Here is a 27,556-nt window from a genome sequence, read left to right as displayed (position 1 = left end):
TGTCTGTCACATCAGTTTTATAATTCAAACAGCATCATCCTTTCCATGGAAATTCAAAATTCATTTAATTGCCATTAACAAGCGAGAATGGTTAAAATCTACAAAATATATACAAAAATATGCACAACTGGTAAATTATTTTAAAGAATTCAGTGAAACATTTATATACAATGACAACTATCAGTACAAAATATTTATCTACAGCTGCACAAATCAAGAAAAATATTTATATGCAACAGAAAAATAAATCAGTAATTACCTATATACAATAACAGAAAAAGCCATAAAATATTTATGTACAATAACACAGGCACTTTAAGTTAAATATAAAATACACACAAAAAAACAGCATTTATAAAAATAGCTATTTACAATTCACTTTTTCCTTTGGTTAATGTCAATGACTTCATAATAATAAAATGACTAGTTTACGGATTTAAACTTGATAATTTGCTGTAGTAATGATATGAAGCCGCTTAGAAAAGATGTGACATTTTTTTCTTGGAATTCTTCACAAGGTTTGCAATCGTTAAGCTGTAAAAGAAAAAGCATCTTTAGACACAGGGATGAATAATAAATTTGAATTGTATATTTCTTCTATTAAGTTAAAATTCCTCAAATTGAGTCATTCCAGACATGGGAATTTCCATGGGTAGGTGGAATGCATGGAACTCTCAGTCTGGTTTGCATACTCTTAAAGATGGTGATGAGTTTGACCCAAAAAAAATTCATGCATGACTTTTAATCATGTGTGACATTCTGAATGTTTCGACTGGAAAATGATACTTTATCTGGAAAATCTCTTGTTGCGCAAAGCCATTTGAAATGCTTTGATGTGATAAGATATTGGCTCGTAAACAAGTGTAGTTTAGTATTCTTTAATGGGGGTAGTCATCTCAGGAGCAGATCTATGCTATTATATAAGCCCTGCATAAGTGAATAGGACCCCTTTGTTCAACAGAAATGCTCACAGTTTACACCAGGTCAAATATGAGAGCAAATCACATGATGCACACACTACCATTTGCATTTGTCATGTGTCACTCTCCCTAAAACAGCTGATTATACAAAATGGAAGCAGAGGGACAATATGAAATAATACATAAATGGTAATAATAGCTCATAGCAGTACTGTGACCATTTAAATTTCCTTCTGAAAATAATAGTGCCTAAGTCCACAGCTAACCAGAGCTCTGAAATGAAATTGCATACTAATAGTCAATATACTTGACAGAAATGAATCATGAAGTCCTTTGAAATGTTTCAACATGACAAAGTGCTGTAACATGTCAGCTTCATTACTTCTCTCTCAATTGCTGCTCTATCTTGCGTTTAGCCAGTCAAAAGGAAATTTCATACCGGCTCCATTATTGGCTGCTGTTTGTTAGAAAAGGTGGATTTTAATATAGTTTGTAAGAAGAGCAATAGAAGAATTAATAATGAATATATATATTCACTATTAATGTATATATGTATATCAATACCCATATATGCATGACGGTAGGAAACAGGGAGAGAAAGAAACTGTTTTACTAACATTTAAGGAATTGGCAGAATAAGCCATCCTGGTTCTGAAAGGCCAACGGTCAGTCAGTTGTGATGGTGAGAGAAGGCATAGAACAGGCTTCAAGAAGGGCACAAGAAATCTGCATTCCATGAGCACACCTAAGTAAAGCTGCTCAGTATTCTGTGAACATATGCCGATCATGTTAAATGTTTCAAAGACAGGCTCCGGCCTTGGAAGGGAGAAGCAAGATGTCATGTGTTGAAGAATAATGAGCAAGCTGCTTTGTCTCAAAAGGGTCTGCTTATCCAGTAGATATGGGTACAAGGATGCGCAAGGGTCAAGTACGTTGGGTATGCGCTAAGATGCTTGATTGGAGAAGAAGGGGGGAAGATCCTTAGGTGGAAAAAGTATAACTACCCTGATGTTAGGCAAGTAAGACAGTAGATCCAGCCAGACAAAGAGGGCAGCCGAACCATCGGAGTAAAGGTGTGCTGAAACCATTGCAACTGACTGACTACTCCAAAACTGGTAGTATAAGTTCTGTTACTTGTAGTGGCAGTATTATTTTACTGGTTTTGTATATGTTACTTTGATTAATAAATCTCTATTTACACCTTAATTGGATTGTCGGGTCATTATTTGAACCTCGGGATCGGAAATTCCAACATGTTGACTTTGGATATTTGTATTACCGAAGGATAGAAAGCTACAGGAAGGTACTAGCAGGGAAAAAAACAAGACCAGAACCTTTCTGTATTTCAACAGTTGCTGAGATGTTGCCAGACTTAGAGCATTAATCCCTTCAACTATAAAAATAATAATTTGGTCACTCAATCCACTACTGTTTGTGGGACACTGCTGTGCGCAATTGGCTGCCGCGTTTCGTCCACAAAATATACAGTCAATCCAGTTTACAATATATTCCGTTTTATGCCTACAAACCACAGTCACTTCACTTTACAGTGTATCCTGTGAAGTGCTTTGGGATGCCCTCCCAACATGAAAGGCGCTATACCAAACGTAAGGATTATTATTACTATTTTTTTGAACGAGCAGCATTTCATAATGCTGCTTTTATATCTTACCTCATGAAGTAATCTCTTATAAGTCGTCAACATTTGGTTACATATTGACAATTTCTGGTGATTCTTGCTCTGGACAAGTTTCATCTCAAATTCTAAAGTTTTCATTTCTTTCATGAAGCACAGAAGGGCAGCGTCAAAGCAATTCTCCTGAAAAAGAAAAAGCAGATTCTGTTTTACTTGATCAATTCTGATTGAACAGGTAAAATATCCCCATTGCCTGCAAGTCTTAAAGGTTGGATTTTCTTCTCCTTCTTTCTACGTAGGCTGACATTTCAACTTGAGTCTGATTTCATTGATCAGGAAACAAAACAACAACAAATTACATTTGTATAACTATCTGTCCTCCATCACTCCACTTTGTGATTCCACATCTTCCACAGTGACAAGATACACCAGTGAGCCCGCCACACGTTTGCCTGGTAATGGAACTACACAAAATGTTTGTGCGTTGCATTGACTAGGAAATTGTCTGAGGCTGCAGGGCACAACATCACAAGAGAGAGATTTGTATGAAGAAGGACCTTTTGCGCATTGCATCTCATCCTTCCAGAATATAATACAATGAAATTGAAATTTACATTTACATAGCATCTTTCACATCGGGAGGACATCCCAAGGTCCTGAACAGCATTTGCAGCTGAGCTGGGATTGGCAAACTGGAAGGTGGGAAAGTGCGGTCAATGAGGAAAGTCTTGAATGAGATAAGGGAAGGAATATGTAGTAGGGACTCTGGGATGGTGCTCCAGAGAGTGGGGGTAGATACCCTGCAAGCCTGAACACTGGATGGGGGACATTAAGCAGTCCGGTGCTCACTGAGCAGAGGGTGCACGTGAGTTGGAGGAAGTTGCAGTAATAGTGTGGAGAAGACCATAGAGCAATTTAAAGGTTGGAATGAGGATCAGCCCTACCATCCTCACAATACAATACAAGCCCTACCATTGTTCCAATACAATATAATACCAGTCCTACCATCCTCTCAATATCATGCAATATCAGCCCTACCATTCCCACAATGCTTTACAATACCAGCCCTATCATCCTCGCAGTACAGCACAAACTGTTTCCAAAATGTGTTTGGCATACGTGGCCCCTACCATCCTTCCTGATAACATGCTTCAGCTGTTGGTTGTCCTTGAAATAATTATTGGTGTGTGTCCTATGTCCTGAACTTACCCTACACAGGAACAATGTGCAAATACAATCTTCTTAAAACTGTTCAACATCCAGGATCACTCCTCCTCCTTTTATCACTCGAGATTGGACTTGTTTCAAAATCAGGCTGCTTAATCAGCATTTCAACAGCACCTGGAGTCCTGTCTGTGCAGCACTGCCTGGGAGCATTCAGTAAACTTTCCTACCCGCCACTAATGGAGTCGGGCTTTCAGCCATTCTGCTCCCGCTCTCTAGAACTCCTTCCTGGATTCCCTTTTCCCCACCCCTTCTCTCACCTCTTTCAAGGTCCTTCTCAAGACCTTCCTCTTTGATCGAGAGGAAGAATCCAGAACAAGCTGAAACAGTCTTAAATGAAGAAGTGTTAGCTTGGAGTCTTGTAGCTCAGCGGTTAGGGCACTCACTTTGCTAGCGAGAGACCCGGGTTCGATTCCCGACCAGGCAAAATCTTAGGCAAGTTTCCTTACTCCACACGCCTCTGTTTACCTAACAGTAAGTAGGAACCTGGTTGTTCATCGATTGGCGAATCACTATTCTGGGGGAAATTCCTTCAAAAAAAATAATAATAATAAATTGGTCCCACAACTGTTCGTGGAACACTGTGGTGTGCAATTGGCTGCTGGGTTTCGCCCACAAAATATGCAGTCAATTCACTCTACAGTATATTCTGTGAAGCGTTTTGAGACATCTCGAAGATAATAAGGCACTATATCAAATGCAAAGATTATTATTATCATTAAGTATCTGCACAAAAGACTTGAGAGAAGTGCTGCTGTTTTCATGTAGCTGAACAAAACAGCAGCTGAAAGCAGTGCTATCCAGGTGGATAAGATTATCAGATAACTGGACACATGATACACATCAGCTTCGGAAAGCTGCTGACACCAGTTTTAGTTCTGGAATGCACAATAAGTTTTGAATATAATGAGGCTTGTTACAGCCAACAATGCAACAATTGCTTTATTTTCATAACAGAGTATGGCTCTGTTTTCATGCAGTCTTGCACTGATCTGCTACCTTCCCGTGCTAAAAAATTGGCCATTTCTGAGTTGTCAGTTCGTCGCTGACTGTCACTTCATGTATGGGCACTACTCACAGGGAGTGTTGCTGATATCACTTCCTGCATAGTGTGCGCTGTTGTTATGCACAGGAAGTGCCTGTGTTATGCACAGGGAGTAAAGTAACTTCCTGTGCACTACACATGCGCAGGAAGCAATACTAGCATTACTGACAACCCGCGCCAATATAATAGAATAAGAGAACATAGGTTTACCGTTGCAAAGGGCAATTTCAGGACAGATACACATTCAGGAAGTTTTTTTATGCTGATTAATGACTGGAACAGGTTGTCAAGATAGGTGGTTGAGGCCAGGACACTGGAATTGTTTAAAAAAAAAGATTGATGCTGTGATACAAGGACAATTAGATGGGTGTTCTGGAAGGATGAGATCAGATGGACCAAAGCACCTTATTCATCCGAACTAATCTTGTGATCTTGTGTAAACCTTCCCGCAATCCCTCTGCCTTACCTACTCCCTTGCCTCCTTCAAGACCCATCTCAAGATCTTCCTCTTCAACCATGCCTTCCATCACCCTCCTTCACCCCCTGCCCTCCACCCTCCCTGATCCTAATCCCCAGCTCGGGTCCGAAATACTGATTGTCCAGCACCTTGGGACGTCTTCCCAATGTGAAAGACGCTATACAAATGTAGCTTTGTTGCTGATGTAAGCCTTGACAGTTATCTGACCATGAATTATATGCTGATGTAAGCCTTGACAGTTATCTGAGCTTGATGCTGTCTTCTAGCAATGTCCACACATGCCCACCTTCGAGCAGTGGTCCCTACAGAGCAATCTGTAGAAGTGGCAACCCCTGTCTGAATTTCCCCCTCTCTAATCCAGTGCTGTGGAGTTTAGAAAATTGGAGATGTAATGATACTTATCACTTACAGGTACGTTTTCAGGGCTGTACAAAGTTAAATCCTGAAAGAAAAGAAAAGCAGTTTTAGAGACTCAGTAACATTTCATATAGAAAGATGCAAAATCAGTCTAGAAATAGCGCTACTAAACCTGCTGTAACCCATTAATGAACACTGATCACACAAAAATGTTGTCAGTCTCGCTTTCAAGAATCGCAGTTGCAAATTATTCGACTTCTGTGCCAGTGAGATTTTTAAAACATTTATTGGATTCTGAAGGTAGAGGAACAGATTGAGAGGAATTGCAGTGACAGTAAGAAAGGAATGGAAAAACAGCTCAAACTGGTACTCTTTTACGAACAATAATAATAATAATCCTTAAATTTACGAATGTGGCTAAACTGATCTGTATTGATTTGATTTGGTTTCTGCACTAAACTGACCCAGAAAACTGTCATGAGCTTCAGTTTAAGTGATTTTGAGTCCTGCTCCCGAAAGTAGGTAGCTTTAGATTTTAATCACAGTGCACGGCTGTGGGTATCTCTGATGCAGAGACAACTTAACAAAAATGGGACTCCATCTAGCCTTCAGTTCCCTTCTAAGTTTTAAAATTCATGGGCAGTCTGTTGGAGCACTAAAACTTAGGAAAGGTCTCAAGACAGACAGATCCATGTGCTCCTGAAGGAGTGTTGTGTAATGCATCGGCTTACTAGCTTGGATGCACACTCATCTGTAGAACCAAGCCCAATGATTTGGAATAGATTGCAAACTCTTGCTACCACTCTGAGCTGCTCAACGACAGGCAGGGCATGAAATTGATCATAATAATAATCCTGGCATTTCATATAGATTGGTTATAATACCCCCTGCCTTTTATAATACACCTTTCACATCAAGAGGATGAAACAAAGCACTTCACAGTATTTAAAGTGTAGTTACTGTGTATTTGTACAATATAAATTTACATTTTTATTATACCTTTCGTGTCAGAAGGGCATCCCAAAACATATACATGGCAGCACCCATTTGCACCCAGCATTGTCCCACAAACAGCCATAGTTGGGGATTGTTGCCCAGCACTCTGGTACGTCCTCTTGACGTAAAACGTGCTATGCAAATGTTGTTGTTACTGAGAAACTCCCTTCTCTTTTTGAGCAGTGGTACGGGATCTTTAACATGCACCTGAACAGGCAGATAGGATCTTAGTTTAACTCTTCATCTGAAGGTCGGCACCTCTGATGGCAGCACACCCTCACCCCTGGGGTTCTCTTCAACCGTGCCTTCAGCTCCCGTCTCGACTCTCTATCCCCTCCTCGCTCCCTCCCTTCCCTCCCCTCACCCTGACCATTTCCCCCCTGCTCGGGTCCCGACCCAACTGTCCAGCGCCTTGGGACGTCCTCCCGACGTGAAAGGCGCTCTATAAATGAAATCTTGTTGTTGTTGTTGCATTGCCTAGACCTTGAGTTCAAAGTCCCAACGCGAGTCAATGAACCTTTTGACTCAGAGGCGAATGTGCTTCCAATTGAGCTGAGAATGCTTCCAATTGAGCCAAGCTGAAGCCTCATTGTAGTATAACTGGAGAATGAATGGTTGAGAACACTCATGTATTCTGTATTAACAGTTGAGAACACTGATGCACTCTGTATCGAATACTTACACTTATGCTGGCAGGAATGCTCAAAGATTTCTAAAATAAAATAAGAAATGTTTTTATAAAATAAATATGGATGATACAAAATGTTTTTTACCACCATATCTAATGCATGTTTTGGATTATATAGCACTTGATTATACAACACTTGAACATACGTTCAACATACATAAATGTGTTAACATTTTCATTATCGATATCGCTTGTCAAAAATAATAGACCCAAAAGTCCACCTGTGACTCATTATTTCAGATGTGACTTTTATTATCTCAATGCGCTTCACAGAATATACTGTAAAGGTGGATTGTTTGTGTAATTTGTGGACGAAACAAGGAATTGTCTTACAGGCAAGTTGAAATTCCAGGGGTTACCCGCCTAACAAATGTGTTCTGTAGATTTTTATAAAATGTTTTGCTTGCTCTGTATTGATCATGGAGGAGTGGTTATAGCAACACCTAGATTGACTAACCCAAAGTTAAATAAGTTTGCTCTACTCAACAGAGGTTAATGGTGGGCTGTAATGATATTCATTCAGCTTTCTCACACTGACAGCTCTGCAGCTTCTTACAGAGTTTTATTCAAACCAAGGGACATAATACCCAAGTGTTTTTCACCTACATAAAGTTAGTGCATTCAACTCTAAGTAGAGATTAAACATAAGATAAGTTTATATGTTTACATTTTCCAACATGGAAACTTCCACTGCCTGTACTCTCAAATACCTACTAGAGTGGAGGGAATCTTGCATGCGTACTTTGAACAAAATATGCTCCCTTTAGACTTTGTCTCTTTTTAAACAATCCTATTTCACCTGTCACTAGAAAAACACTTATTAATTTGCTCTCGGAACAGTCAATTATCAGATCAACAGTATCAAAGTACATAAAGCAAAATCAAGCAAAAAACATAAAATTTTAAGAATTACTGATCACTTATGTGCCACAATCATTTTGTCTTTCACACATTCAACTAGATTGATATTTCACTGACAAAACAACTCCGACACACCACTTTACATTAAATCCTGTGAAGCGGTTTGAGATAGCTTGATAACATGATAAGGCGTAATATCAAATCCAAGGACTATTTAAAAAATGCAAAATTATTGCATGACTTTATACAACTCCCCTCCCCCACCACAAAAAGCTTCCACTGCCTATACTCTCAAATAATACCTAATAGAGTGGAGGGAAGGTTGGCTCATTAATACAGTGGGTAATTGAGGTTCCAATGTACTTCTTGATACCATGTTAAGTGCTCTGAGACGCTACCCTGCATGGAGGGCACTGTATAAGGGCATGTTGTTGTATTGCACTGATAAGCTGGAAGGTTATTATTGGCTTCATGGCAATGCTAATTAGAATGAGTAGGCTATGAATGGGATAAATTGTCTGATGCTGAAGTTAGTGATCACCTATTTTAAACAAAGAAAGCTGCATAAATTGAACCTCCGTGAAATGTGTTCTTCCTCATTCGTCCCATTCCGCCACTAGATATGATTTCAACATCAGCAATTCTCCTGCTCAGAACAATGTTCTGTATCTTATAATAATCGTTGCTTTTGATATAGTGCCTTTCACATCAGGAGGACACCTCAAAGCGCTTCACAGGATTCACTGTAAAGTGTAGTGACTGCGTATTTTTGTAGGCAAACCCTGGACATTAGACTGTACTTACACTTGTTCACTGCCTTCAACAAAAAAAGTGAGTTATTTAGTAAAAGAAATATCAATACTAACGTTTAAATTCATCAATGTTGACATCATTTCTCTCATCGCACCATGCTTTTTGTCGAGCTTGGTAGTGGAATCCCCTTCCACTTTGGGCAGACACACACTAAGACTGCTGTAAAATGCAAAAAGAAAACAAATAACCAAAATATACATTTGAATGCATGTATACAACAGAATTCCATTGTAATGCAGCAGTTGGGGAAGGATAGGGGTTGTTGACCATAAAATTCTACCCATGTTATAAAGGGTTGTATGGGAAGCAATCGAGCTGTCCATGCTGCAGAAAGCTAGTGAGCTTCCCACACTAAAGAAAGCATCTATGTCATCAGATCACCCCCGACAACATAAGTTATATGTATAAGTTATAAGTTTATAAGTTAAGAATTGATGAAGTTTCCTCAAGTTGTATCTTGAGTGCGTTAAGTAAGGTCTGAACATGCAGGACTCATTTCCTGGTTTTGCTTTATGGCTTGAGAAGACAACAATCCTTGCATTTTTATATAGTACTTTCCATGCCAGGAGAACATCTCAAAGCACATCACACGGTTTAATGTGACTGTATTTTAAAGGCGAAAGTGGTAGCCAATTTGCACATAGTAATGATCCACAAAGAGTCGTGAAATAAATGACCAATTTTATTTGAGGGATTTGTTGGCCAGGACACCGAGAGAAACTCCCTTCTCTTTTCAAATTATGACATGGGATCTTTAATATCCACCTGTACAGGCAGATTGACAGGAGTGTCTTTTAACACCTCATCCAAAGGAAGGCACCTCCATCAATGCAGCATTCCCACAGCACTGTATTTGAGTGTCAACCTAGAGTTCCAATGTGGGGCTTGAATTCAGAGGTGAAAATGATACCAACTGTTCCAGGCTGGTACCCAGTGGGTCATAAATGATAATAAGAGATCCAATCTTTAAATATGGGACCTTGAGCATTATCAGTTGCACCGCAAGCCAGTTCATACCATCCACCATGAGACAGTCATCAAGATCACAGTGAAAGAATCATTGATTTTTCAATTGCTTCAATTGCAAGGTTCAAAGATTTTAAGGGTAATCCTCGGATGGGCGGGAAATTTATAGATCTTGATATCAGTTTATATTGAAACCAACTGTTGGAACATACATGAACTTGATAACTGCCTCCTGGAAATCAGGTCACTGCTGGTCACGTGCCTTTAGTTTGAGATAAAGAATCCCCCTTTACCAGTTCTTACAACAATAAAGAGCAATTCTAACTTTGCATTGTAGCTCCTTTTACAACATGACGATATCTTAAAATACGCTTTAAATATCTGACTGGAAATAACCCAACAACAACAATGATAACGATAATGATAACAAATCGCATTAATATAGCGCCTTTCACATCAGGAGGAAGTCCCAAGGGGTTGGACAATGTGGGGCTTGCACCCAAGTTGCGAGTTGGGATCAGACAGGGGTGGAGGGTAAGGGGGGTGGAGGAGAGAAGATGCACAGTCAAAAAGGAAGGTCTTGAGACGGGCCTTGAAGGAGGTAAGAGGACAAGACAGAGGGGCTCCGGGATGGAGTTCCAGAGGGAACCCAAGCTAAACGACGGTGTAGAAAAGGTAACCAAAAGCACAGTCAAAAATATAGGCCGAAGAAAGACTTCAAAGGTTTGGGTGGCGGGATTCTGGGTTGGAGTTTTAGAGAGCGGGGACACAATAGCTGAAAGTGTGCCCACAACTGTGGGGCGCATCAGGAAAGGGACATGAAGCAGGCTTAGTGTTCCTATCGTCAATAAAACATTGGTGTCATCTTTTGGCATAAACAAATGAAAATTGTGATATTTCCACGCAATTCTAATCACAGAAATAGTCAATCTGTTTTCCTGGGATCTCAGTTTACAATATGTTACAGATTTCACAGCACCCAGTGAGTAAAATTTATCGCTCCAATTTATATTATTGTTAACTTCACCTTAATAATTTTTGGCTGGTGTCATATAATAATAATGCTTGCATTTGATATAGCGCTTTTCACGTCTTCTAGACGCACAGATCGAGCTTACTGAAACATTATGTTTCAAACACATGTGACTCAATTTAACAATCACAATAGGAGGCTGTTAAGCCTATTGTACCTGCGCTGGCACCAGCTTCTACCCTGGAGCTCATCACATTGCACTGTAATAAATGAGACTGCAAAGCTTCAATGTGGAGTTCTGTAGTTTAGTTGTTAGAGCGTTCGCCCCACAAGCGAGAGGTTCTGGGTTTGATTCCCAAACAGGGCAGGGCGAAATGTTGGGCAAGTTTCCTTACTCCACACGCCTGTTTACCTAGCAGTAAGTAGGAACCCAGTTGTTAGTCGATTGACGGATCGCTTTTCCGAGGATAATAATCCCATCAAAAAAAATAATAATAATTTGGTCACTCAATCCACGACTGTTTGTGGGATACTGCTGTGCACAATTGGCTGCGGCGATTCTCCCTCAAAATATACAGTCAATTCACTTTACAGTATATTCTGTGAGACGTCTAGAAGACGTGATAATTCACAATATCAAATGCAAGGATTATTATGTTATTATAAAGCAAAATTCCTGAGTTGAACTTTGTGCCTCTAAGCTTCTGATTTCAGACAGTGGATTCTACAGCAGCATATTCTTTTATAGGATCACAGAATTTATAGCACAGAAGGGGGCTATTCGGCCCATCGTGCCTATGCCGGCTCTTTGAAAAAGCTATTCAATAAGTCACAATCCCCCACTTTTACCCCATAGCCCTGTAAATGCTCATTGAAAGAGCTATCCAACTAGCCCCACTCTCCCATCAAGGATGTAGGTGTGTTTTTAGATCTTTGTATTGATGCTTTCCACGAGTTGCGCAGCACCATTCAAACCATGATAAAAGCCACACTGATAATCATGTGTACAACACTGAAAAAATAAACACGGATCAATATTTTGGGATGTATCTTAACCACAGGACAAGAGGACATAGGTTTAGAGTTGTAAAGGGCAACTTCAAGTCAGACACCAGGAAACCTTTTTGTTTACGACTAGAACAGGTTGCCTAGGAGGGGTGTAGAGGTCAGGACATTGGACTCATTTAAAAAGCAGCTTGATGCAGTGATGTGGAGACATTAGGGTGGAGGGATGAGATCAGGTAAACAAAGAACTTTCTTCATTCAGACCAATTTTGTTATCTTGTGAAGTAAGTGTCAATTACTACACACCCTCCCACTAATTAAAAAAAGCACAGAACACAGATAGCTTTCATGGCTTTGACAATGTCAGCTATTGCATCATCCTCGATCTCCTCTCCTCTCCCATCCACTTTTGAATCCAAGCTGGAGGTTGGGATCAGAAGGGGTGTGGGGCAGGGAGGATAACTGAAGGCATGGTAAAAGAGGAGAGTCTTGAGCTGGGCCTTGAAGGAGGAAATGGAAGAAGCGAGGTGAAGGGTCTGTGGGATGGGGCTGTAAAGGATGTGGGCAAAGAGGCTGAAGGCACGTCCGCCGATGGTCAAATCGAGGAGTCAAAGTTCAAATTGCTCAGCTAATGTAACTAACAGAGCTGGATGTAATATGCCAAGAACAGTTAGATCTGAGAATGCTTTAGATCCTCTCTCTGGCAGTGACTAAAAGAAAACTGCTTCTCTTTACAGCTAATAATGTCATGAGGTGTTTCCCCTCCTTGACACCTATCTTGCTCAGATTACAAATAAAAATAAACTTTACGGACACAGCTATTCCCATCTTGTTCCGCAGTTCATTATAACCTTCATCTAAATACCGCAAATGGTTTGTCCAGTTTATGTTGCTAAAACTCCTTGACAGCTATCAAGGAGTCCCTATCCCTCTCTTTACCTCCCATCTCCACCTCCTTGCCCCCCCACTACTCACAGACATCATTAACCTCTCTCTGTCCACTGGCACCATTCCCACCCTCTCTAAAAATGGCTATCATCACTCCTATCCTTCAAAAACAAACCCTGGACCCATCCATGCTCTCAAACTACTGCCCCCGTCTCCAACCTCCATTTTCTCCCCAAGGTCCTGGAACGAGTCGTTGCTTACCAGCTTTGCTCCTTCCTCTCCTGCACTCCCTTCACAAACCCCTTCATTTGGGTTTCTGTGCTGCCCATAGCGCAGAAATAGCTTTGGTCAAAGTGACAAATGACATTTTGCCCATCTGCAAACATGGCTCCCTCTGCCTCCTCGTCTTCCTGGACCTCCCTGCTGCCTTCGATGCCGTTGACCACTCTATACTCCTCAACCGCCTCTCCTCTCACCTCAACCTTCATGGTTCTTTTCTTGAATGGTTCAGATCCCACCTCTCACATCGTCTCCACTTCATCTCCACAAATGGCTTCTCCTCTAGCCCCCGCACCATCTCATAGAGAGGTCCTCAGGGCTCTGTCCTTGGTCCCCTCCTTTTCAATATCTATATGCTCCCTCTTGGTAACATCATCTGCAGACATGGGGTCAATTTTCACATGTATGCGGATGACACCCAATAGAGATCTCTCTGCCTCCACCCTCGACTCCAGGACCACTGCTGTTCTGACAGAATGTCTGTCAGACATCAAGTCCTGGATGAGAGCTAACTTTCTACAGTTGAATGTCAACAAGACCGAGGCTCTCCTGATTGGCTCCCGTCAGCACCTCCATAACTCAGGCATTAACATCATCACCATCCAAAGATGCATACTCCACCTTACTAAGCCAGTCCAGAACCTTGTTTGACCCTCAACTATCATTTCTATTCCACATATGTGGCCATGTCCCCCACCTCCGCAACATCGCCGGGCTCTGCCACTGTCTCCCACCACAGGCCGCTGAGACCCTCATACACGCATTCATAACATCCAGGCTCGACTATGCAAACTCACTGCTTGTCAGCCTCCCCAACTCCTCCCTCCATAGGCTGCAGATCATCCAGAACTCTGCAGCCTGTGTCCTCTCCCACACCAGGATCCGCGACCCTATCACCCCCATCCTCGCCTGACTCCACTGGCTTCCCATCACACAGAGGATACAGTTCAAGATTCTGGCCCTCACCTTCAAAGGCCTCCATGGTCTTGCTCCCCCCTACCTCTGTGACCTTCTAACCACCTACCAACCTGCCCACTCCCACCACTCAGTGGGCTATAGACTGCTTCACGTCCCCGTCTCGTCCGTCCTACCATTGACGGGCAGACCTTCTGCCACTCTGTCCCTACCCTCTGGAACTCCATCCCACAGCCCCTTCGCCCTGCCGCCTCCCTTGCCTCCTTCAAGACCCGTCTCAAGACCCTCCTCTTCGATCGTGCCTTCAGTCACCCTCCTTGTTCCCCTGCTCTCAACCCTCCCCAATCCCAACCCCCAGCTCAAGTCCGAAACGCTGATTGTCTAGCGCCTTGGGACATCCTCCCGACATGAAAGGCACTATACAAATGTAATTTTATTGTTGTTGTAAAACTGACCAGTGCCAAACACTCACGAGCCAGTGCTAAATTCCCATTAACCAGATCAAACTCTCTCTAGCCAATGCCAAACTCCAGCTGGCCAGAGTCAAACAACTGCTGATTAGTACCACACAGTGTAGCTTTTGTTAAATATCTGCCAGCTGGTTAGTTTTACTTAATGTTACTCTAAACCAGATTGGTCCAACTGGTTTTATCCATGGGCCAGATTGATCCGGGTCCCCCCTCTTCCTCCATATCATCTGGCCCACCTGCTCCTTCTATAGCCCTTAAATGGGAAATACAAAAATATTGCTTGTGTGTCCTACGGTCACTTCTTAAATAGAGCATCCAACCCTAGGCAGCAAAAGATTGGACTTCCATACTCTAAACAGCCACTGTGACAAATGACTTTCCAGAGATCAGCTGCAACGTTTTAAAGGAACATTTTGATTAAACTAATTCTGAATTGATTTCCATTCATACCACAACACATCCGCAGCAGGTTTTTACATATAGTTCTGACAGAGGATCATAATTGTAGTTTCGATGATTTTGGTTATTCATTGATTAGCCACTGAATAAAGAAATACTTCCTCGCCTCTAACCCGAAATTGCCCCTTGCAACTCCAAACCTTTGTCCTCTTGTTCTGTCTTGGTGCATGTAAAAGTATTTTTCTGGGCAAAAGTAGGGTGATTGAAAGCATGGTTGATGAGGTCTTGAAATGGGTCTTGAAGGAGGCAAGGGAGGCAGCGAGACAGAGGGACTGAGGGACAGAGTTCCAGAGGGTGGGGGTAGAGTGGCTAAAGGCCCCCCCGCCAATGCTGGGACGGGCGAGGCGGGGGATGTGAAGCAAGCCGGAGACCGCTGAGCAGAGGGAGCCGGCAAGATGGTAGGGGGTTAGGAGGTCGCAGAGGTAGGGGGGAGCCAGGCGATAGAGGGTTTTGAAGGTGAGGAACAGGATCTTGAACTGTATCCTCTGTGTGATTGGAAGCCAGTGTAGTCGGGCGAGGATGGTGTGATAGGGTCATGGAGCCTGGTATGGGAGAAGACACGGGTTGCAGAGTTCTGGATGATTTGCCTATGGAGGGAGGAGTTGGGGAGGCCAACAAGCAGGGAGTTTTCATAGTCAAGCCTTGATGGTATGAATGTGTGTATCTGGGTTTTGGCGGCCTGCAGTTTAAGACAATGGCGGAGCCGGGCGATGTTGCAGAGGTGGGGGAAGGCAGAGCAGGTCATAGCAGACATGTGGGGTAGAAAGGATAGTTGAGGGTCAAACAAGATGCCAAAGTTCCGGACTGGCTCAGTAAGGTGGAGTGTGCATCGTTGGATGGTGATGCTGTCAGCCCCTGAGGTGAGGAGGCGCTGACCGGAACCAATCAGGAGAGCCTCGGTCTTGTTGACGTTCAACTGTAGAAAGTTAGTTCTCATCCAGGACTTGATGTCTGATAGACATTCTGTCAGGACAGCAGTGGTCCTGGAGTCAAGGATGGTACAATTTGGTCTCATCCGCATACATGTGGAAGCTGATACCCCATGTGTGCGGATGATGTCACCAAGAGGGAGTATATAGATATTGAAGAGGAGGGAACCAAGGACAGAGCCCTGAGGAATGCCGCACAAGACGGTGCAGAAGTTAGAGGAGAAACCGTTTGTGGAGATGAAGTGGAGGTGGTGTGAGAGGTACGATCTGAACCATTCATGGCCAGAACCATGAAGGGTTCAACCATTACGCATTTCAGATGCGAAATATATAAACGGTTGCAAGATTCCATCAATCTATTTCTTACAGAAATAATATGACAGTAAAAATGTTAACTTGCATTCTTGAAACAAGGGGTCATCAAACGGTCTCTTCTCCATGTATAACAGTGTACAGCTTTGAACTAGAGTTACATATAGTACATCTAAAAGAGACTGATAAATTGGGGGGGAGAGGTTTAAATATTTAAAAATTAATATTATCTACAAGGATGACAGAAAGCCAATACTGCATTTGATAATAATAATAATAATGATAATCAATATTATTAAATAATAGCCGGGTTTTAAAATTTTAACAGCAATGTTTCCTGATTTTACAGATGAAAGCATTATGTTACCTTTTCAGCAAATGAAAGATTTTATATAGTTTGGGTGAACATTTATATTGCCTTTTACGATATAATAAATAAACATTTAAAATATTACCATAGCAAAAGTAGACAAAGCCCAGCCTCAGTGTTTATAAAGGTGAAAACGTCCAATGTAAGGTTGAGATAACAGCAGAAACAAACCCGCTTCACGTGTCTCTGCAGAAAAAAAAGATACATAGTAATCAGTAAAAGAAAAAATTCCTTTTTTAATAATATAATAATAATCCTTGCATTAGATATAGCACTTTTCACGTCTTCTAGACGTCTCAAAGCGCTTCATAGAAAAACTGTAAAGTGAATTGACTGTCGAGGAGGTCAGAGCTGCAGGAACGAAGACGTTGACGGGAGGCGAGAAGCATGGTTTCCGTCTTGTCGACATTCAACTGCAGGACATTTACAATCATCCAGGTCTTAATGTCTGACAAACAAGCTGACAGAACATCAGTGGAAATGGATAGCAGCTGTATGAGTAGCAGATTTGGGAGTCAACACATATTTGTGGAAGTTGACCTCACATCTGCGGATGATATCGCAGAGACGGAGCATGTCAATAAGGAAAAGAAGGGGGTCAGGAATGGACCCTTGGGATAGGCTGCACCTGACCAGGCGGGAGCGGGATGGAAAAATACTTGGGGAGAACAGTTTTCCATTTAAAGATACATTCCACATTTAATATTTTGTACTCATAGATTCAACCCATATTTAATATTTTCTATCTGCAGATTAAACTAGATTTCGTTGAATCCTGTTGCCACTGCACGACACAGGACCGCAGTTCAGATGAGAGTTGCTCATCCTCAGTCTCACTGCTGATATATAATAATAATATAATAATTCTTGCATTTTATATAGCTTCTTATCACATATTTGAGACATCTGAAAGCTCTTCACAAAATATACTGTAAAGTCAATTGAATGTATATTAATAATCCTTGCATTTGATATAGCGCTTTTCACGTCAGGAGGACGTCCCAAAGCGCTTCACAGAACACACTGTAAAGTGAATTGACTGTATATTTGTGGGCGAACGCGGCAGCCAATTGCGCACAGCAATGTCCCACAAACAGTCGTAGATTGAAAATGACCAATTTATTATTGTTTTTGTTTTTTTGGAGGGATTATTATTAGGCGTGTGGAGTAAGGAAACTTGCCCAAGGTTTCGCCCTGCCTGGAAATGAACTCAGGTCTCTCACTTGCAAAGCGAGTGCTCTAACCACTGAGCTACAGGACTCCACATATTATGGGGGCGAAACATGGCAGGCAAACACCTCATCCCCTCTTTATCCACCTTTAATACTCTCCTTAAAATGTACTTCTTGGATCACGACCATATCGCCTCCTTCTTCTCCCCTTCCCTTACTCGATGTCCAACCCTGCCAGTGTATAGCACTCTGATACACTATCCTGTGTGAATGGTGCTGTATTAATACAAGTTGTTGCTGTAGAAATTGGGTTAAAAAAAGGCATTTTGCAAGCTGAATGATTAATAATGATTCCCTGGCAGTAACTCAGAGGCTAGTAGTATCTCCTAATACAGAATCACTGCATTTCAACAACACTTCTGTTCCTCCATTTAAAGAAACAATTTCTGTGTCCATCCTGAAATTGCTATTCAACTAAACTGAATCGGCTTTTTGCAGATGAATTTCAATGAAGTAAAGCTACTAGCGAGGAAACCAGGAAGTTGCTCTGTCCTTCAAAAATAGTACCATGGGATCTTGAGTATCTGAACAGGCAAATATAAACACCAATTAATAGCTTTTGCTGAAAGGCAACACCTCAAAAATAGCTGTAATAATAATAATCCTTGCATTTAATAATAATCCTTGCATTTGATAATAATAATCCTTGCATTTGATAATGTGCCGCATCACGACTTTGAGAGGTCTCGAAGAGCTTCGCAGAATATACTGTCAAGTGAATTGCGTACAGCAGTATCCCAAACACAGTCATGGATTCAGTGACCAAATTATTATTATGTATTTATTTATTTATTTTTGAAGGGATTATTACCCCCGGAAAAGCAATCCACCATTCGACAAACAACCGGGTTCCTATTTACTGCTAGGTGTTCTGGAGTAAGGAAATTTGGCTAACATTTCACCCTGCACAGGAATGGAATCCAGGTCTTCTCGCTTGCGAGGCGAATGCTCCAAACAATAAGCTACAGGACTCCACAGTTATAGCAACTTCCAAATTAAATGGCTTCCTTCCTGCATTCTGAGAAAACAGGTTATCTGAACTTTCCATTGTTTCCACTTATTCCACGTGATCAACACACATGCATATGTTTTCAGTCTTTTTGCATGAACTCTGCAGCCCTTATACTCTTCCGCTCAAAGCTCATTCCCACCAATGTCGATGGGATCCCAGCACCTCAGAAGAACGTGCTTAAGATCCTTGACCTGGTCTACAAATGGTCTTGTCCCACCCTGCTTCTGCGATCTTTTCCAGCCCTATTCCAGGCCATACCCTGGGCCAGTTCAACCCTGGTCTATAGCTTATTTCACCATTGGTGACCAAGGTCTCAACCTTTGCTGAACACCTTTAAATCTCTGCATTTCCCTGCTAGTCATTCGCATTTTCAAATGCTTCAATCTGATGAGAGCTGCTATAACTGTCAGAGGCTTGTTTCCCTTCACATTCACGCTACAAAACTGTTACTTAACCCAAGAGAAATACTATAAGCGCTAGATCGGGGAGCGGCGGCAGGACAGCGCGGGGAGGAGCCTGGGCCTACTGAGCCTGAGCCTGGGCCTACTGACCCAGGTACTTAAACTCGACGCCGGAGCGAGTTCAGCCAGTCGGGGAGCGGCGGCAGGACAGCGCGGGGAGGAGCCTGGGCCTACTGACCCAGGTACTTAAACTCGACGCCGGAGTGAGTTCAGACCCGGGGGGGGGGGGGGGGGGGCGGTGTGGGGGCGGAGCGGGGGAACTGCGACGTCACAGATTAGTTTTCAGGTGAGTGCGCGCGCAAAAAATAAATAAATAAATAAATAAATAGACCCTCTGCGCCCCCCACCTCCCCCAGGGCTCACATCAGAGCCCACTATGGTCCTGTTGCGTTCGCTGCCCCAATCTATAATAATAATAATAATAATCCTTGCATTTGATATAGCGCTTTTCATGTCAGGAGGACATCCCAAAGCGCTTCACAGAACACACAGTAAAGTGAATTGACTGTATATTTGTGGGCGAACGCGGCAGCCAATTGCGCACAGCAATGTCCCACAAGCAGTCGTAGATTGAAAATGACCAATTTATTATTGTTTTTGGTTTTGGAGGGATTATTATTAGGCTCTGTGTGGAGTAAGGAAACTTGCCCAAGGTTTCGCCCTCTGCCTGGAATTGAACTCAGGTCTCTCACTTGCAAAGCGAGTGCTCTAACCACTGAGCTACAGGACTCTGCGGGATAATGCCATCCACCTGACCGCTCGCTCCCGGTCCCCGCGTGCGCACTATGGCTGCCGCTTTGACCCGAGCCCCCTCACCCCCTCCCTCCCGCCCCCTTCCTCTCTCCCCCCAAACCCTCCCCCCTCTGCATCTCTCCCGCTCTCTCCTCCTCTCTCTCCGTCCCTCTCGTCTTCTATCCCCACTTGACCCTCCCACAACCTCCCTCTGCTCCAGTCTGGGAATCCTCCGCCGGGCTCACCGCGGCACTCGGCGTTGGCTGTCCAGCAGCAGCCACACCGACTGCCCCATTCCCCACCACACTCGCCACCACCCCGGACACAGACCCGGGGAGTCAACCTCTCCTCCCTCATCCCCATTCCCCCCACCCCTGCCTCACAACCTGGACCCCCCTCCCCTCCCACACACCCTTCTGTCAACCGCTCCCTCCACATCGGACTGCAAAATGTCCGCTCCCTCTGCAACAAGGCCCTGGTCATCAACGATCTCATCCTTGATGAGAACGTTGATATCATGGCCTTAACAGAAACCTGGCTCACCCCAGGCGACACCTTCCCCCTCACGGAGGCCACGCCACCCGGCTACACCTCCCACCACATCCCCCGCCCCAACCGCCGTGGCGGTGGTGTTGCCCTTATCTCAAGGACACCACTTGCCCTATCCCCCTACTCCACTGGCTCTTTCCCCTCCTTTGAGCACCTCACCCTCTCCCACCCCTCATTCCTCTCCCTTAAAATCCTCCTCCTCTACCGGCCCCCTAAAACCTCTCCCACCTTCATCTCTGACATTTCAACACTCCTCACATCTCTTTGCCTCTGCTCCGATCGCCTCATCATCCTGGGCGACTTTAACCTACACTTCACCCCCTCCTGCTCCATCTCCACAGACTTCTCTTCCCTGCTCTCCTCACTCAACCTCTCCTTACACATAAACTCCCCCACTCACAGTCACGGCCACCCACTCGATTTGGTGATCACCCGGGGCCTCAGTGTCTCGGATGTCACTATTACCGACAAGGCCATCTCTGACCACTACTTCATCTCCTTCACCACCTCCACCCCCCTCCCCACCTCCACCAGACCCACCACCATCTTCTACCGCCCTTGGAAGAAGTTACCCCCACAATCCCTAACCGATGCCTTGGAGTCCTCTGAACTCCTCTCCCTCTGGCCTTCAACCCTCACCGACCCCTCTTCTCCTCTCTCCCTCCTCCACAATACCCTCTCCTCCACACTCGATACTCTTGCCCCCATCACTTCCCGCACTGTCTCCTACTCCCGCTCCTCCCCCTGGTACACCACCCACCTCCGCTCACTGAAAAGCCAGGTGCGGGCTGCTGAACGCACCTGTGTCAAATCTGGCCTAACGGTCCACCGACAAATCTGGCTGGACCTCCTCAAAATTTACCGCTCCACTCTAGCCTCGGCCAAGTCGTCCTTCTACTCCAGGATAATCCTGGAGGCGAAGAACAACCCCAGGCTACTGTTTTCCACCACAACCCGACTCCTCCGTCCCCCCCGCCACCCCGCGCAGGTCATCTCCTCCAACCTTCACTGCGAGGAGATGCTGGATTTCCTTGAATCCAAGATCAAGGGAATCCGCTCCGCGGTCACTTCCCCTCCAACTTCCACCCACCACCCACCCCTTCCCTCCCACACTCCGACTCCTACCCATCCTCCCCTACACACCTTCGTACCCGTTTCCCCACCCTCTGTCACTGAACTCATCCTATCCCTAAAACCAACCACCTGCTCCCTTGACCCCATCCCCACTCCACTCCTTATCTCCCAGCTCCACTTTCTTGCCCCACATATCACTGACATCATCAACCTGTCCCTCTCCTCTGGCTCTGTCCCCATTCCATTAAAAACTGCCATCATCACGCCCACCCTGAAAAAACCCTCCCTTGATGCGTCGCAGCTATCAAGCTACCGGCCCATCTCCAACCTCCCCTTTCTCTCCAAGGTCTTGGAAAGAGTTGTCGCCTCCCAACTGCGCTCTTTCCTTTCCACCCATTCTCTTTTCGAACCCCTTCAGTCAGGTTTCCGTGCTGCCCATAGCACAGAAACTGCCCTGGTCAAGGTCACCAATGATATCCTGACCATCTGTGACCAGGGCTCCCTCTGTCTCCTCGTCCTCCTCGACCTATCGGCAGCATTCGATACGGTCGACCACGCTATCCTACTCCACCGCTTGTCCTCCCACCTCAACCTTCAAGGCACTGTCCTTGAATGGTTTAGGTCGTACCTTTCTCACCGTCTTCACTTCGTCTCGACGAATGGCTTCTCCTCCACCCCCCGCACTGTCTCATGTGGTGTCCCTCAGGGCTCTGTCCTCGGTCCCCTCCTCTTCACCCTCTATATGCTCCCCCTCGGTGACATCATCCGCAGACATGGAGTTAACTTCCACATGTATGCGGATGACACCCAACTCTACCTTTCCTCCTCTACTCTCAACTCCACGACCACCGATGTCCTGACAGCTGCCTGTCCGACATCGAGTCCTGGACGAGAGACAACTTTCTTCAGCTCAACGTGCGAAAAACCGAGGCCCTCCTGATTGGCTCACGTCAGCGCCTCCGCACCTCAGGCGCTGACACCATCAGCATCCAAGGCTGCACTCTCCACCTCTCAAAGCCAGTCAGGAACCTCGGCGTTTTGTTCGACCCTGAGCTGTCCTTTCTCCCTCACATCCGCACCACAACTGGCACCGCCTTCCATCACCTCCGGAACATCGCCAGACTACGGCATTACCTCACCCCTCACGCTGCTGAAACCCTGGTCCACGCCTTTGTCACCTCAAGGCTGGACTATGGGAACTCTCTCCTCGCCGGCCTTCCCGCCACCTCCCTCCACAAGCTGCAGGTCATTCAGAACTCTGCAGCTCGTGTACTGTCCCGCACCAGGCTTCGGGACCACATCACTCCCACCCTCGCTCGCCTCCACTGGCTCCCCATCCCCCAGAGGATTGATTTCAAGATCCTCATCCTCACCTACAAGGCCATTCACGGCCTTGCTCCCTCCTACCTCTCCAACCTACTATCCCCCTACCTACCTGCCCGTACCCTCCGTTCCTCTGGCTCCGGTCTGCTCCACGTCCCCCGCCCCAACCGCCCTACCATCGGTGGTCGGGCCTTCAGCCTCTCAGCCCCGAGGCTCTGGAACTCCATCCCCCAGTGCCTTCGCCGCTTCCTCCCTTTCCTCCTTCAAGGCCGGTCTCAAAACCTTTCTCTTTGACCGTGCCTTCAGCTCCCCTCTCGACTCTCTTCCCCTCCTCGCTCCCTCCCTTCCCTCCCCTCACCCTGACCATTTCCCCCCTCCTCGCTCCCTCCCTTCCCTCACCCTGACCATTTCCCCCCTGCTCGGGTCATGACCCAACTGTGCAGCGCCTTGGGACGTCCTCCTGACGTGAAAGGCGCTTTATAAATGGAATATTGTTGTTGTTGTTGTTGTAGATACTTTACCCCTATAAGACTCTTAATCATACTCACAGGCTGAGCCCAGAACACAGCACTGCTCATTGGCAAAAGCAACAACAACAAATTACATTTGTATAACGCCTTTCACGTTGGAAGGATGTCCCAAGGGATTTGGACCCAAGCACGGAGTTAGGGTCAGGAGAGGTGGGTGGGCAAGGAGGGTAAGGGTAGGAGGGTGACCGAAGGCGCAGTCAAAGAGGAAGATCTTGAGACATGCCTTGAAGGAGGTAATTGAGGGAGCGAGGCAAAGGGAATGTGGGATGGAGTTCCAAAGGGTGGAGGCAGAAGGCCTGACTGCTGATGGTAGGTGGACCAGGCGGGGGATGTGGAGCAGGCCAGAGCCTACTGAGCAAAGGGAGCAGACAGGTCGATGTGGAGGTAGCAGGTTACAAAGGTAGGGAGAAGCAAAGCCAAGGATGGCTTCTAAGGCGAGCACGAGGATTTTGAACTCTATCCTCTGGATGTTGGGAGCCAGGGGAGGAAGGGGGTGATAGGGTCACGGAGCCTCAGCAGCTAAAATATCTCTCATACGAATACACAGAATTCTCCAGTGCAGGAAAGAAATCATTTGCATTTCAATAAAGCTTTACCACACTGAAAGATTACAAAGCCCTTCAATTTTATACAGATCTCAACAGCCTGTCTCTCCCACAGCAGACTCCGGTGTGAGCCTATCACCCCCATTCTCACTCAGCTCCATTTGGTCCCCATTTACCAGCAGATCAAATTCAAGATCCTCATCCTCACCTTTAAATCCCTCCATTGATTTTGCCCCACCCCACATTTGTGACCTCCTATATTCCTACCAACTCAGCCGCTCCCTTCACTCACAAACATCGACTTGCCCTATCATGTCCCCTGCCCTATTTGCCCCACCATCGGCAGGTAAGCTTTCCGCCATTCTGCTCCCATTCTCTGGAATTCCATCCCGGAATCCCTTTTGACTCCCCCCCACCCCCCATGTGCAAAGCCCGCCTTAAAACATACCTCTTTGACCGCACATTGGGTCATCTTTCGCTTCACCACATTCTTCAACTTTCCACCCCCAGCACAGGTACTCAGGTAGCACTGTGATGTGCTTTGAGACGTAAAATCCTGATGTAATCCACATGTGCAGACACCCAGCTGAACAAAATAAATCCCTGAAACAATGCAGGGAAGCAACTCAACAGTACTTATGCACAGCGGTGACAGAATGTTTACACCAACTGAGATTGTAAGGTCTCCATTGTGTCTTTCATATTGCTAACTCCCCACTAGGGCTACTTACTCAAATTCCATTCCCCTCCTCTTGCCCCATTCTCTCGAATTATTACTGGGCAACTCAGTATAGCAGGGATGTAAAATTTATGACTTGAAGAACTAAGTTCATACACACGTATTCATGTGTTCTTGCAGCAAAATAACATCTCCACCCTGCCCTTTATCCTCCAGGAAAGATTATTTCAGTACATTACCCTTACAGCATGATACATAAATATGGTCATAAACAGTAAAACAGATTGCAATATTGGTGTTTTTATCACTTTCAATATATAATTTATAAATCAGTGACATGATGGGACATTGCTGTTCAGAAACTGGCTGCCTCATCCACCTACAGAATACAGTAACTACAGTTTACAGTAAATCCTGAGCAGTGCTTTGAGACATCTTCCTGACATGAAAGGCGCTATATCAAATGCAAGGATAATTAAGGATTATTAAATCCTGAAGACTCCTCCTACCAAAGAGTATTTATTATTATGATGAATAATAATAATTCTATTCCATTCTATCCAATTGTATCTGGAGAAATAAAGGCCAGGAAACTGGGAGAAATTCCCTTCTCTCTTTCGATAGTCCCATGGGAGCTTTAACGTCCAACTGAACAGGCAGACATGACCTCAGTTTCACGTCTCATCCAAAAGACAGCACCACCAACAATGCAGTTCTCTTCCAGCTGCAGAGTCAGTCTACACTGTGAGTTTAAAGTCCCAACGTTGGGCCTAAATCCGCAACCCTCTGACCTAGAAGCATGCTACTGAGCAAGGCTGACACTTTAATATGTAAACCACCAGCCATTGTTTAACCAAATAGTCACTCATTCACAAATATAATATATAATAGGTTTTTAAACAGGAATTAAAATTTAAATGTATCAAATACAAATACAGTTTTCCTTGAATAAGTATTGTGAGTTGCACAAACTGAACAAACTCCTGCCAATAGAGTTGATAGGATAGGCCAGGGAATGAATTCCCCACTGGATGTGGTTGAGGCACGACCCATTTCAGCTTTCAAGAGGGAATTAGTTGGAAATCCCATTCCCCAGCAAATTGCTGGTAACATTCCATATTATAATAATAATCTTTGCATTTTGATATAGTGCCTTATCACGTCTTTTGAGACGTCACCAAAGGGATCACAGAATATACTATAAAGTGAATTGACTCTATATTTTGCGGGCAAAACTATTACTGAGACTGTACTGGGAAACTCAGTGCGAAGCAGGGATATAAAACTTTTCACATGAAGACTTAGTAAGTAAATAATGCGCTTTATTTTAAACACTAAATTAAAAAAAACTGCTCTACCATATTATCCTACAGCTTACTTAGGAAGGAATCCTGTGGATAAACACCCACAAATTCAGGATGTGAATTCTCTAAAGGACTTTTTGCACAGAATATACCGGAACAAAAACACACCGTGACCTTGAAGCACAAAGTGTGTGATGGATCAGATCAGTCACGCCAGCCAGTGTTGAACAAGGCGCTGCTTTACAGTGTGAAGTTCAGAGTTTGCAGCTCGAAGTTCATTGTTAATATCAGATCACTGCAGTGCAGAGTGAAACTGTACCATTCCATTATTATGTTTTCTGAAGCCGTATATAAATATACTATATATAAATAAATGCACACATACACATACGCACACACATGTGTATATATATATATATATATGGTATCTTACGTTCTTATAGATAGATTTCTGTTAGGAGATAATGTCTCTGGGAAACAACATATAGTTTGGGACATGACATGACATGACATGCCACCGCCTGGATGGCGGAAAGTGAACTGGATGGACCTTGGACAACCTTTGCCCATCAAACCTTTACGTTCTTACATTTCTTAATCACACATGTGCGTAAGAAGACACCTACATTTATATATAAAATGACACCCACCCCCACCCCACACACCCCCCCCACCCCACACACACACATATATATAAAAATGCATAAAAAGAAACCCACCCCTGCAACACTAAGCCACAGTTTAGATTTGCGATGCAGATAGAGATGTGTCTGCATATATATATATATATATATATAAAAATAAATGTGTATAAAAATACCTGTTTGAAGACAGCAAACTGCATAAGCGACAGCCCAGTGAGGGTGAGAGCCGCGAGAGCGCTCATCCGACTTTCTCACCCGAGGGACGGCCACTGGCCGCTGCTCATGGTCACCGAGAGCCCTCACCCACTCACTCACCCACCCACTCACCCACTCACTCACCCACTGCTGCCAACACGCCTCTGGGCACAGGGGGAGAGGGTGCAGGGGGAGGGGGTGCAGGGGGAGGGGTGCAGGGGGAGGGGGTGCAGGGGGAGGGGGTGCAGGGGGAGGGTGCAGGAGGGGGTGCAGGAGGAGGGGGTGCAGGGGGAGGGGGTGCAGGGGGAGGGGGTGCAGGAGGAGGGGGTGCAGGGGGAGGGGGTGCAGGGGGAGGGGGTGCAGGAGGAGGGGGTGCAGGAGGAGGGGGTGCAGGAGGGGGTGCAGGGGGAGGGGGTGCAGGGGAGGGGGTGCAGGGGGAGGGATGCAGGGGGAGGGGTGCAGGAGGGGGTGCAGGGGGAGGGGTGCAGGAGGGGGTGCAGGGGAGGGGGTGCAGGGGAGGGGGTGCAGGAGGGGGTGCAGGAGGGGGGGAGGGGGTGCAGGGGGAGGGGGTGCAGGAGGGGGTGCAGGGGGAGGGGGTGCAGGAGGGGGTGCAGGAGGGGGTGCAGGGGGGGGGTGCAGGGGGGGGTAAAGGAGGAGTCTCTTCTCTCTGATGGAGCAGCAGCAGAACGGCG

General features: G+C 45.0%; 1 protein-coding gene across 1 annotated transcript; it reads right to left on the bottom strand.

Moving 5' to 3' along the window:
* LOC103181286 (interleukin-15) lies at window positions 1–26,895 on the bottom strand. The gene is made up of 8 exons (XM_007897649.2): window positions 26,846–26,895; window positions 24,491–24,645; window positions 16,670–16,770; window positions 9,072–9,177; window positions 7,339–7,368; window positions 5,713–5,745; window positions 2,593–2,739; window positions 1–534 (listed from the first exon to the last, which is right to left on the bottom strand). Exons 2-8 carry the CDS (start codon window positions 24,512–24,514, stop codon window positions 424–426), a joined length of 552 nt encoding a protein of 183 aa, XP_007895840.1. The 5' UTR covers window positions 24,515–24,645; window positions 26,846–26,895; the 3' UTR covers window positions 1–423.
* Between the last annotated feature and the right edge of the window lie 661 nt (window positions 26,896–27,556).

The sequence above is a fragment of the Callorhinchus milii genome, unplaced genomic scaffold, assembly GCF_018977255.1.
Source record: "Callorhinchus milii isolate IMCB2004 unplaced genomic scaffold, IMCB_Cmil_1.0 Scaffold1, whole genome shotgun sequence".
NCBI lineage: Eukaryota > Metazoa > Chordata > Chondrichthyes > Chimaeriformes > Callorhinchidae > Callorhinchus > Callorhinchus milii.
The sequence above is the reverse complement of the archived record's forward strand: the minus strand, read 5'-3'. Positions and strand labels throughout refer to the sequence as shown.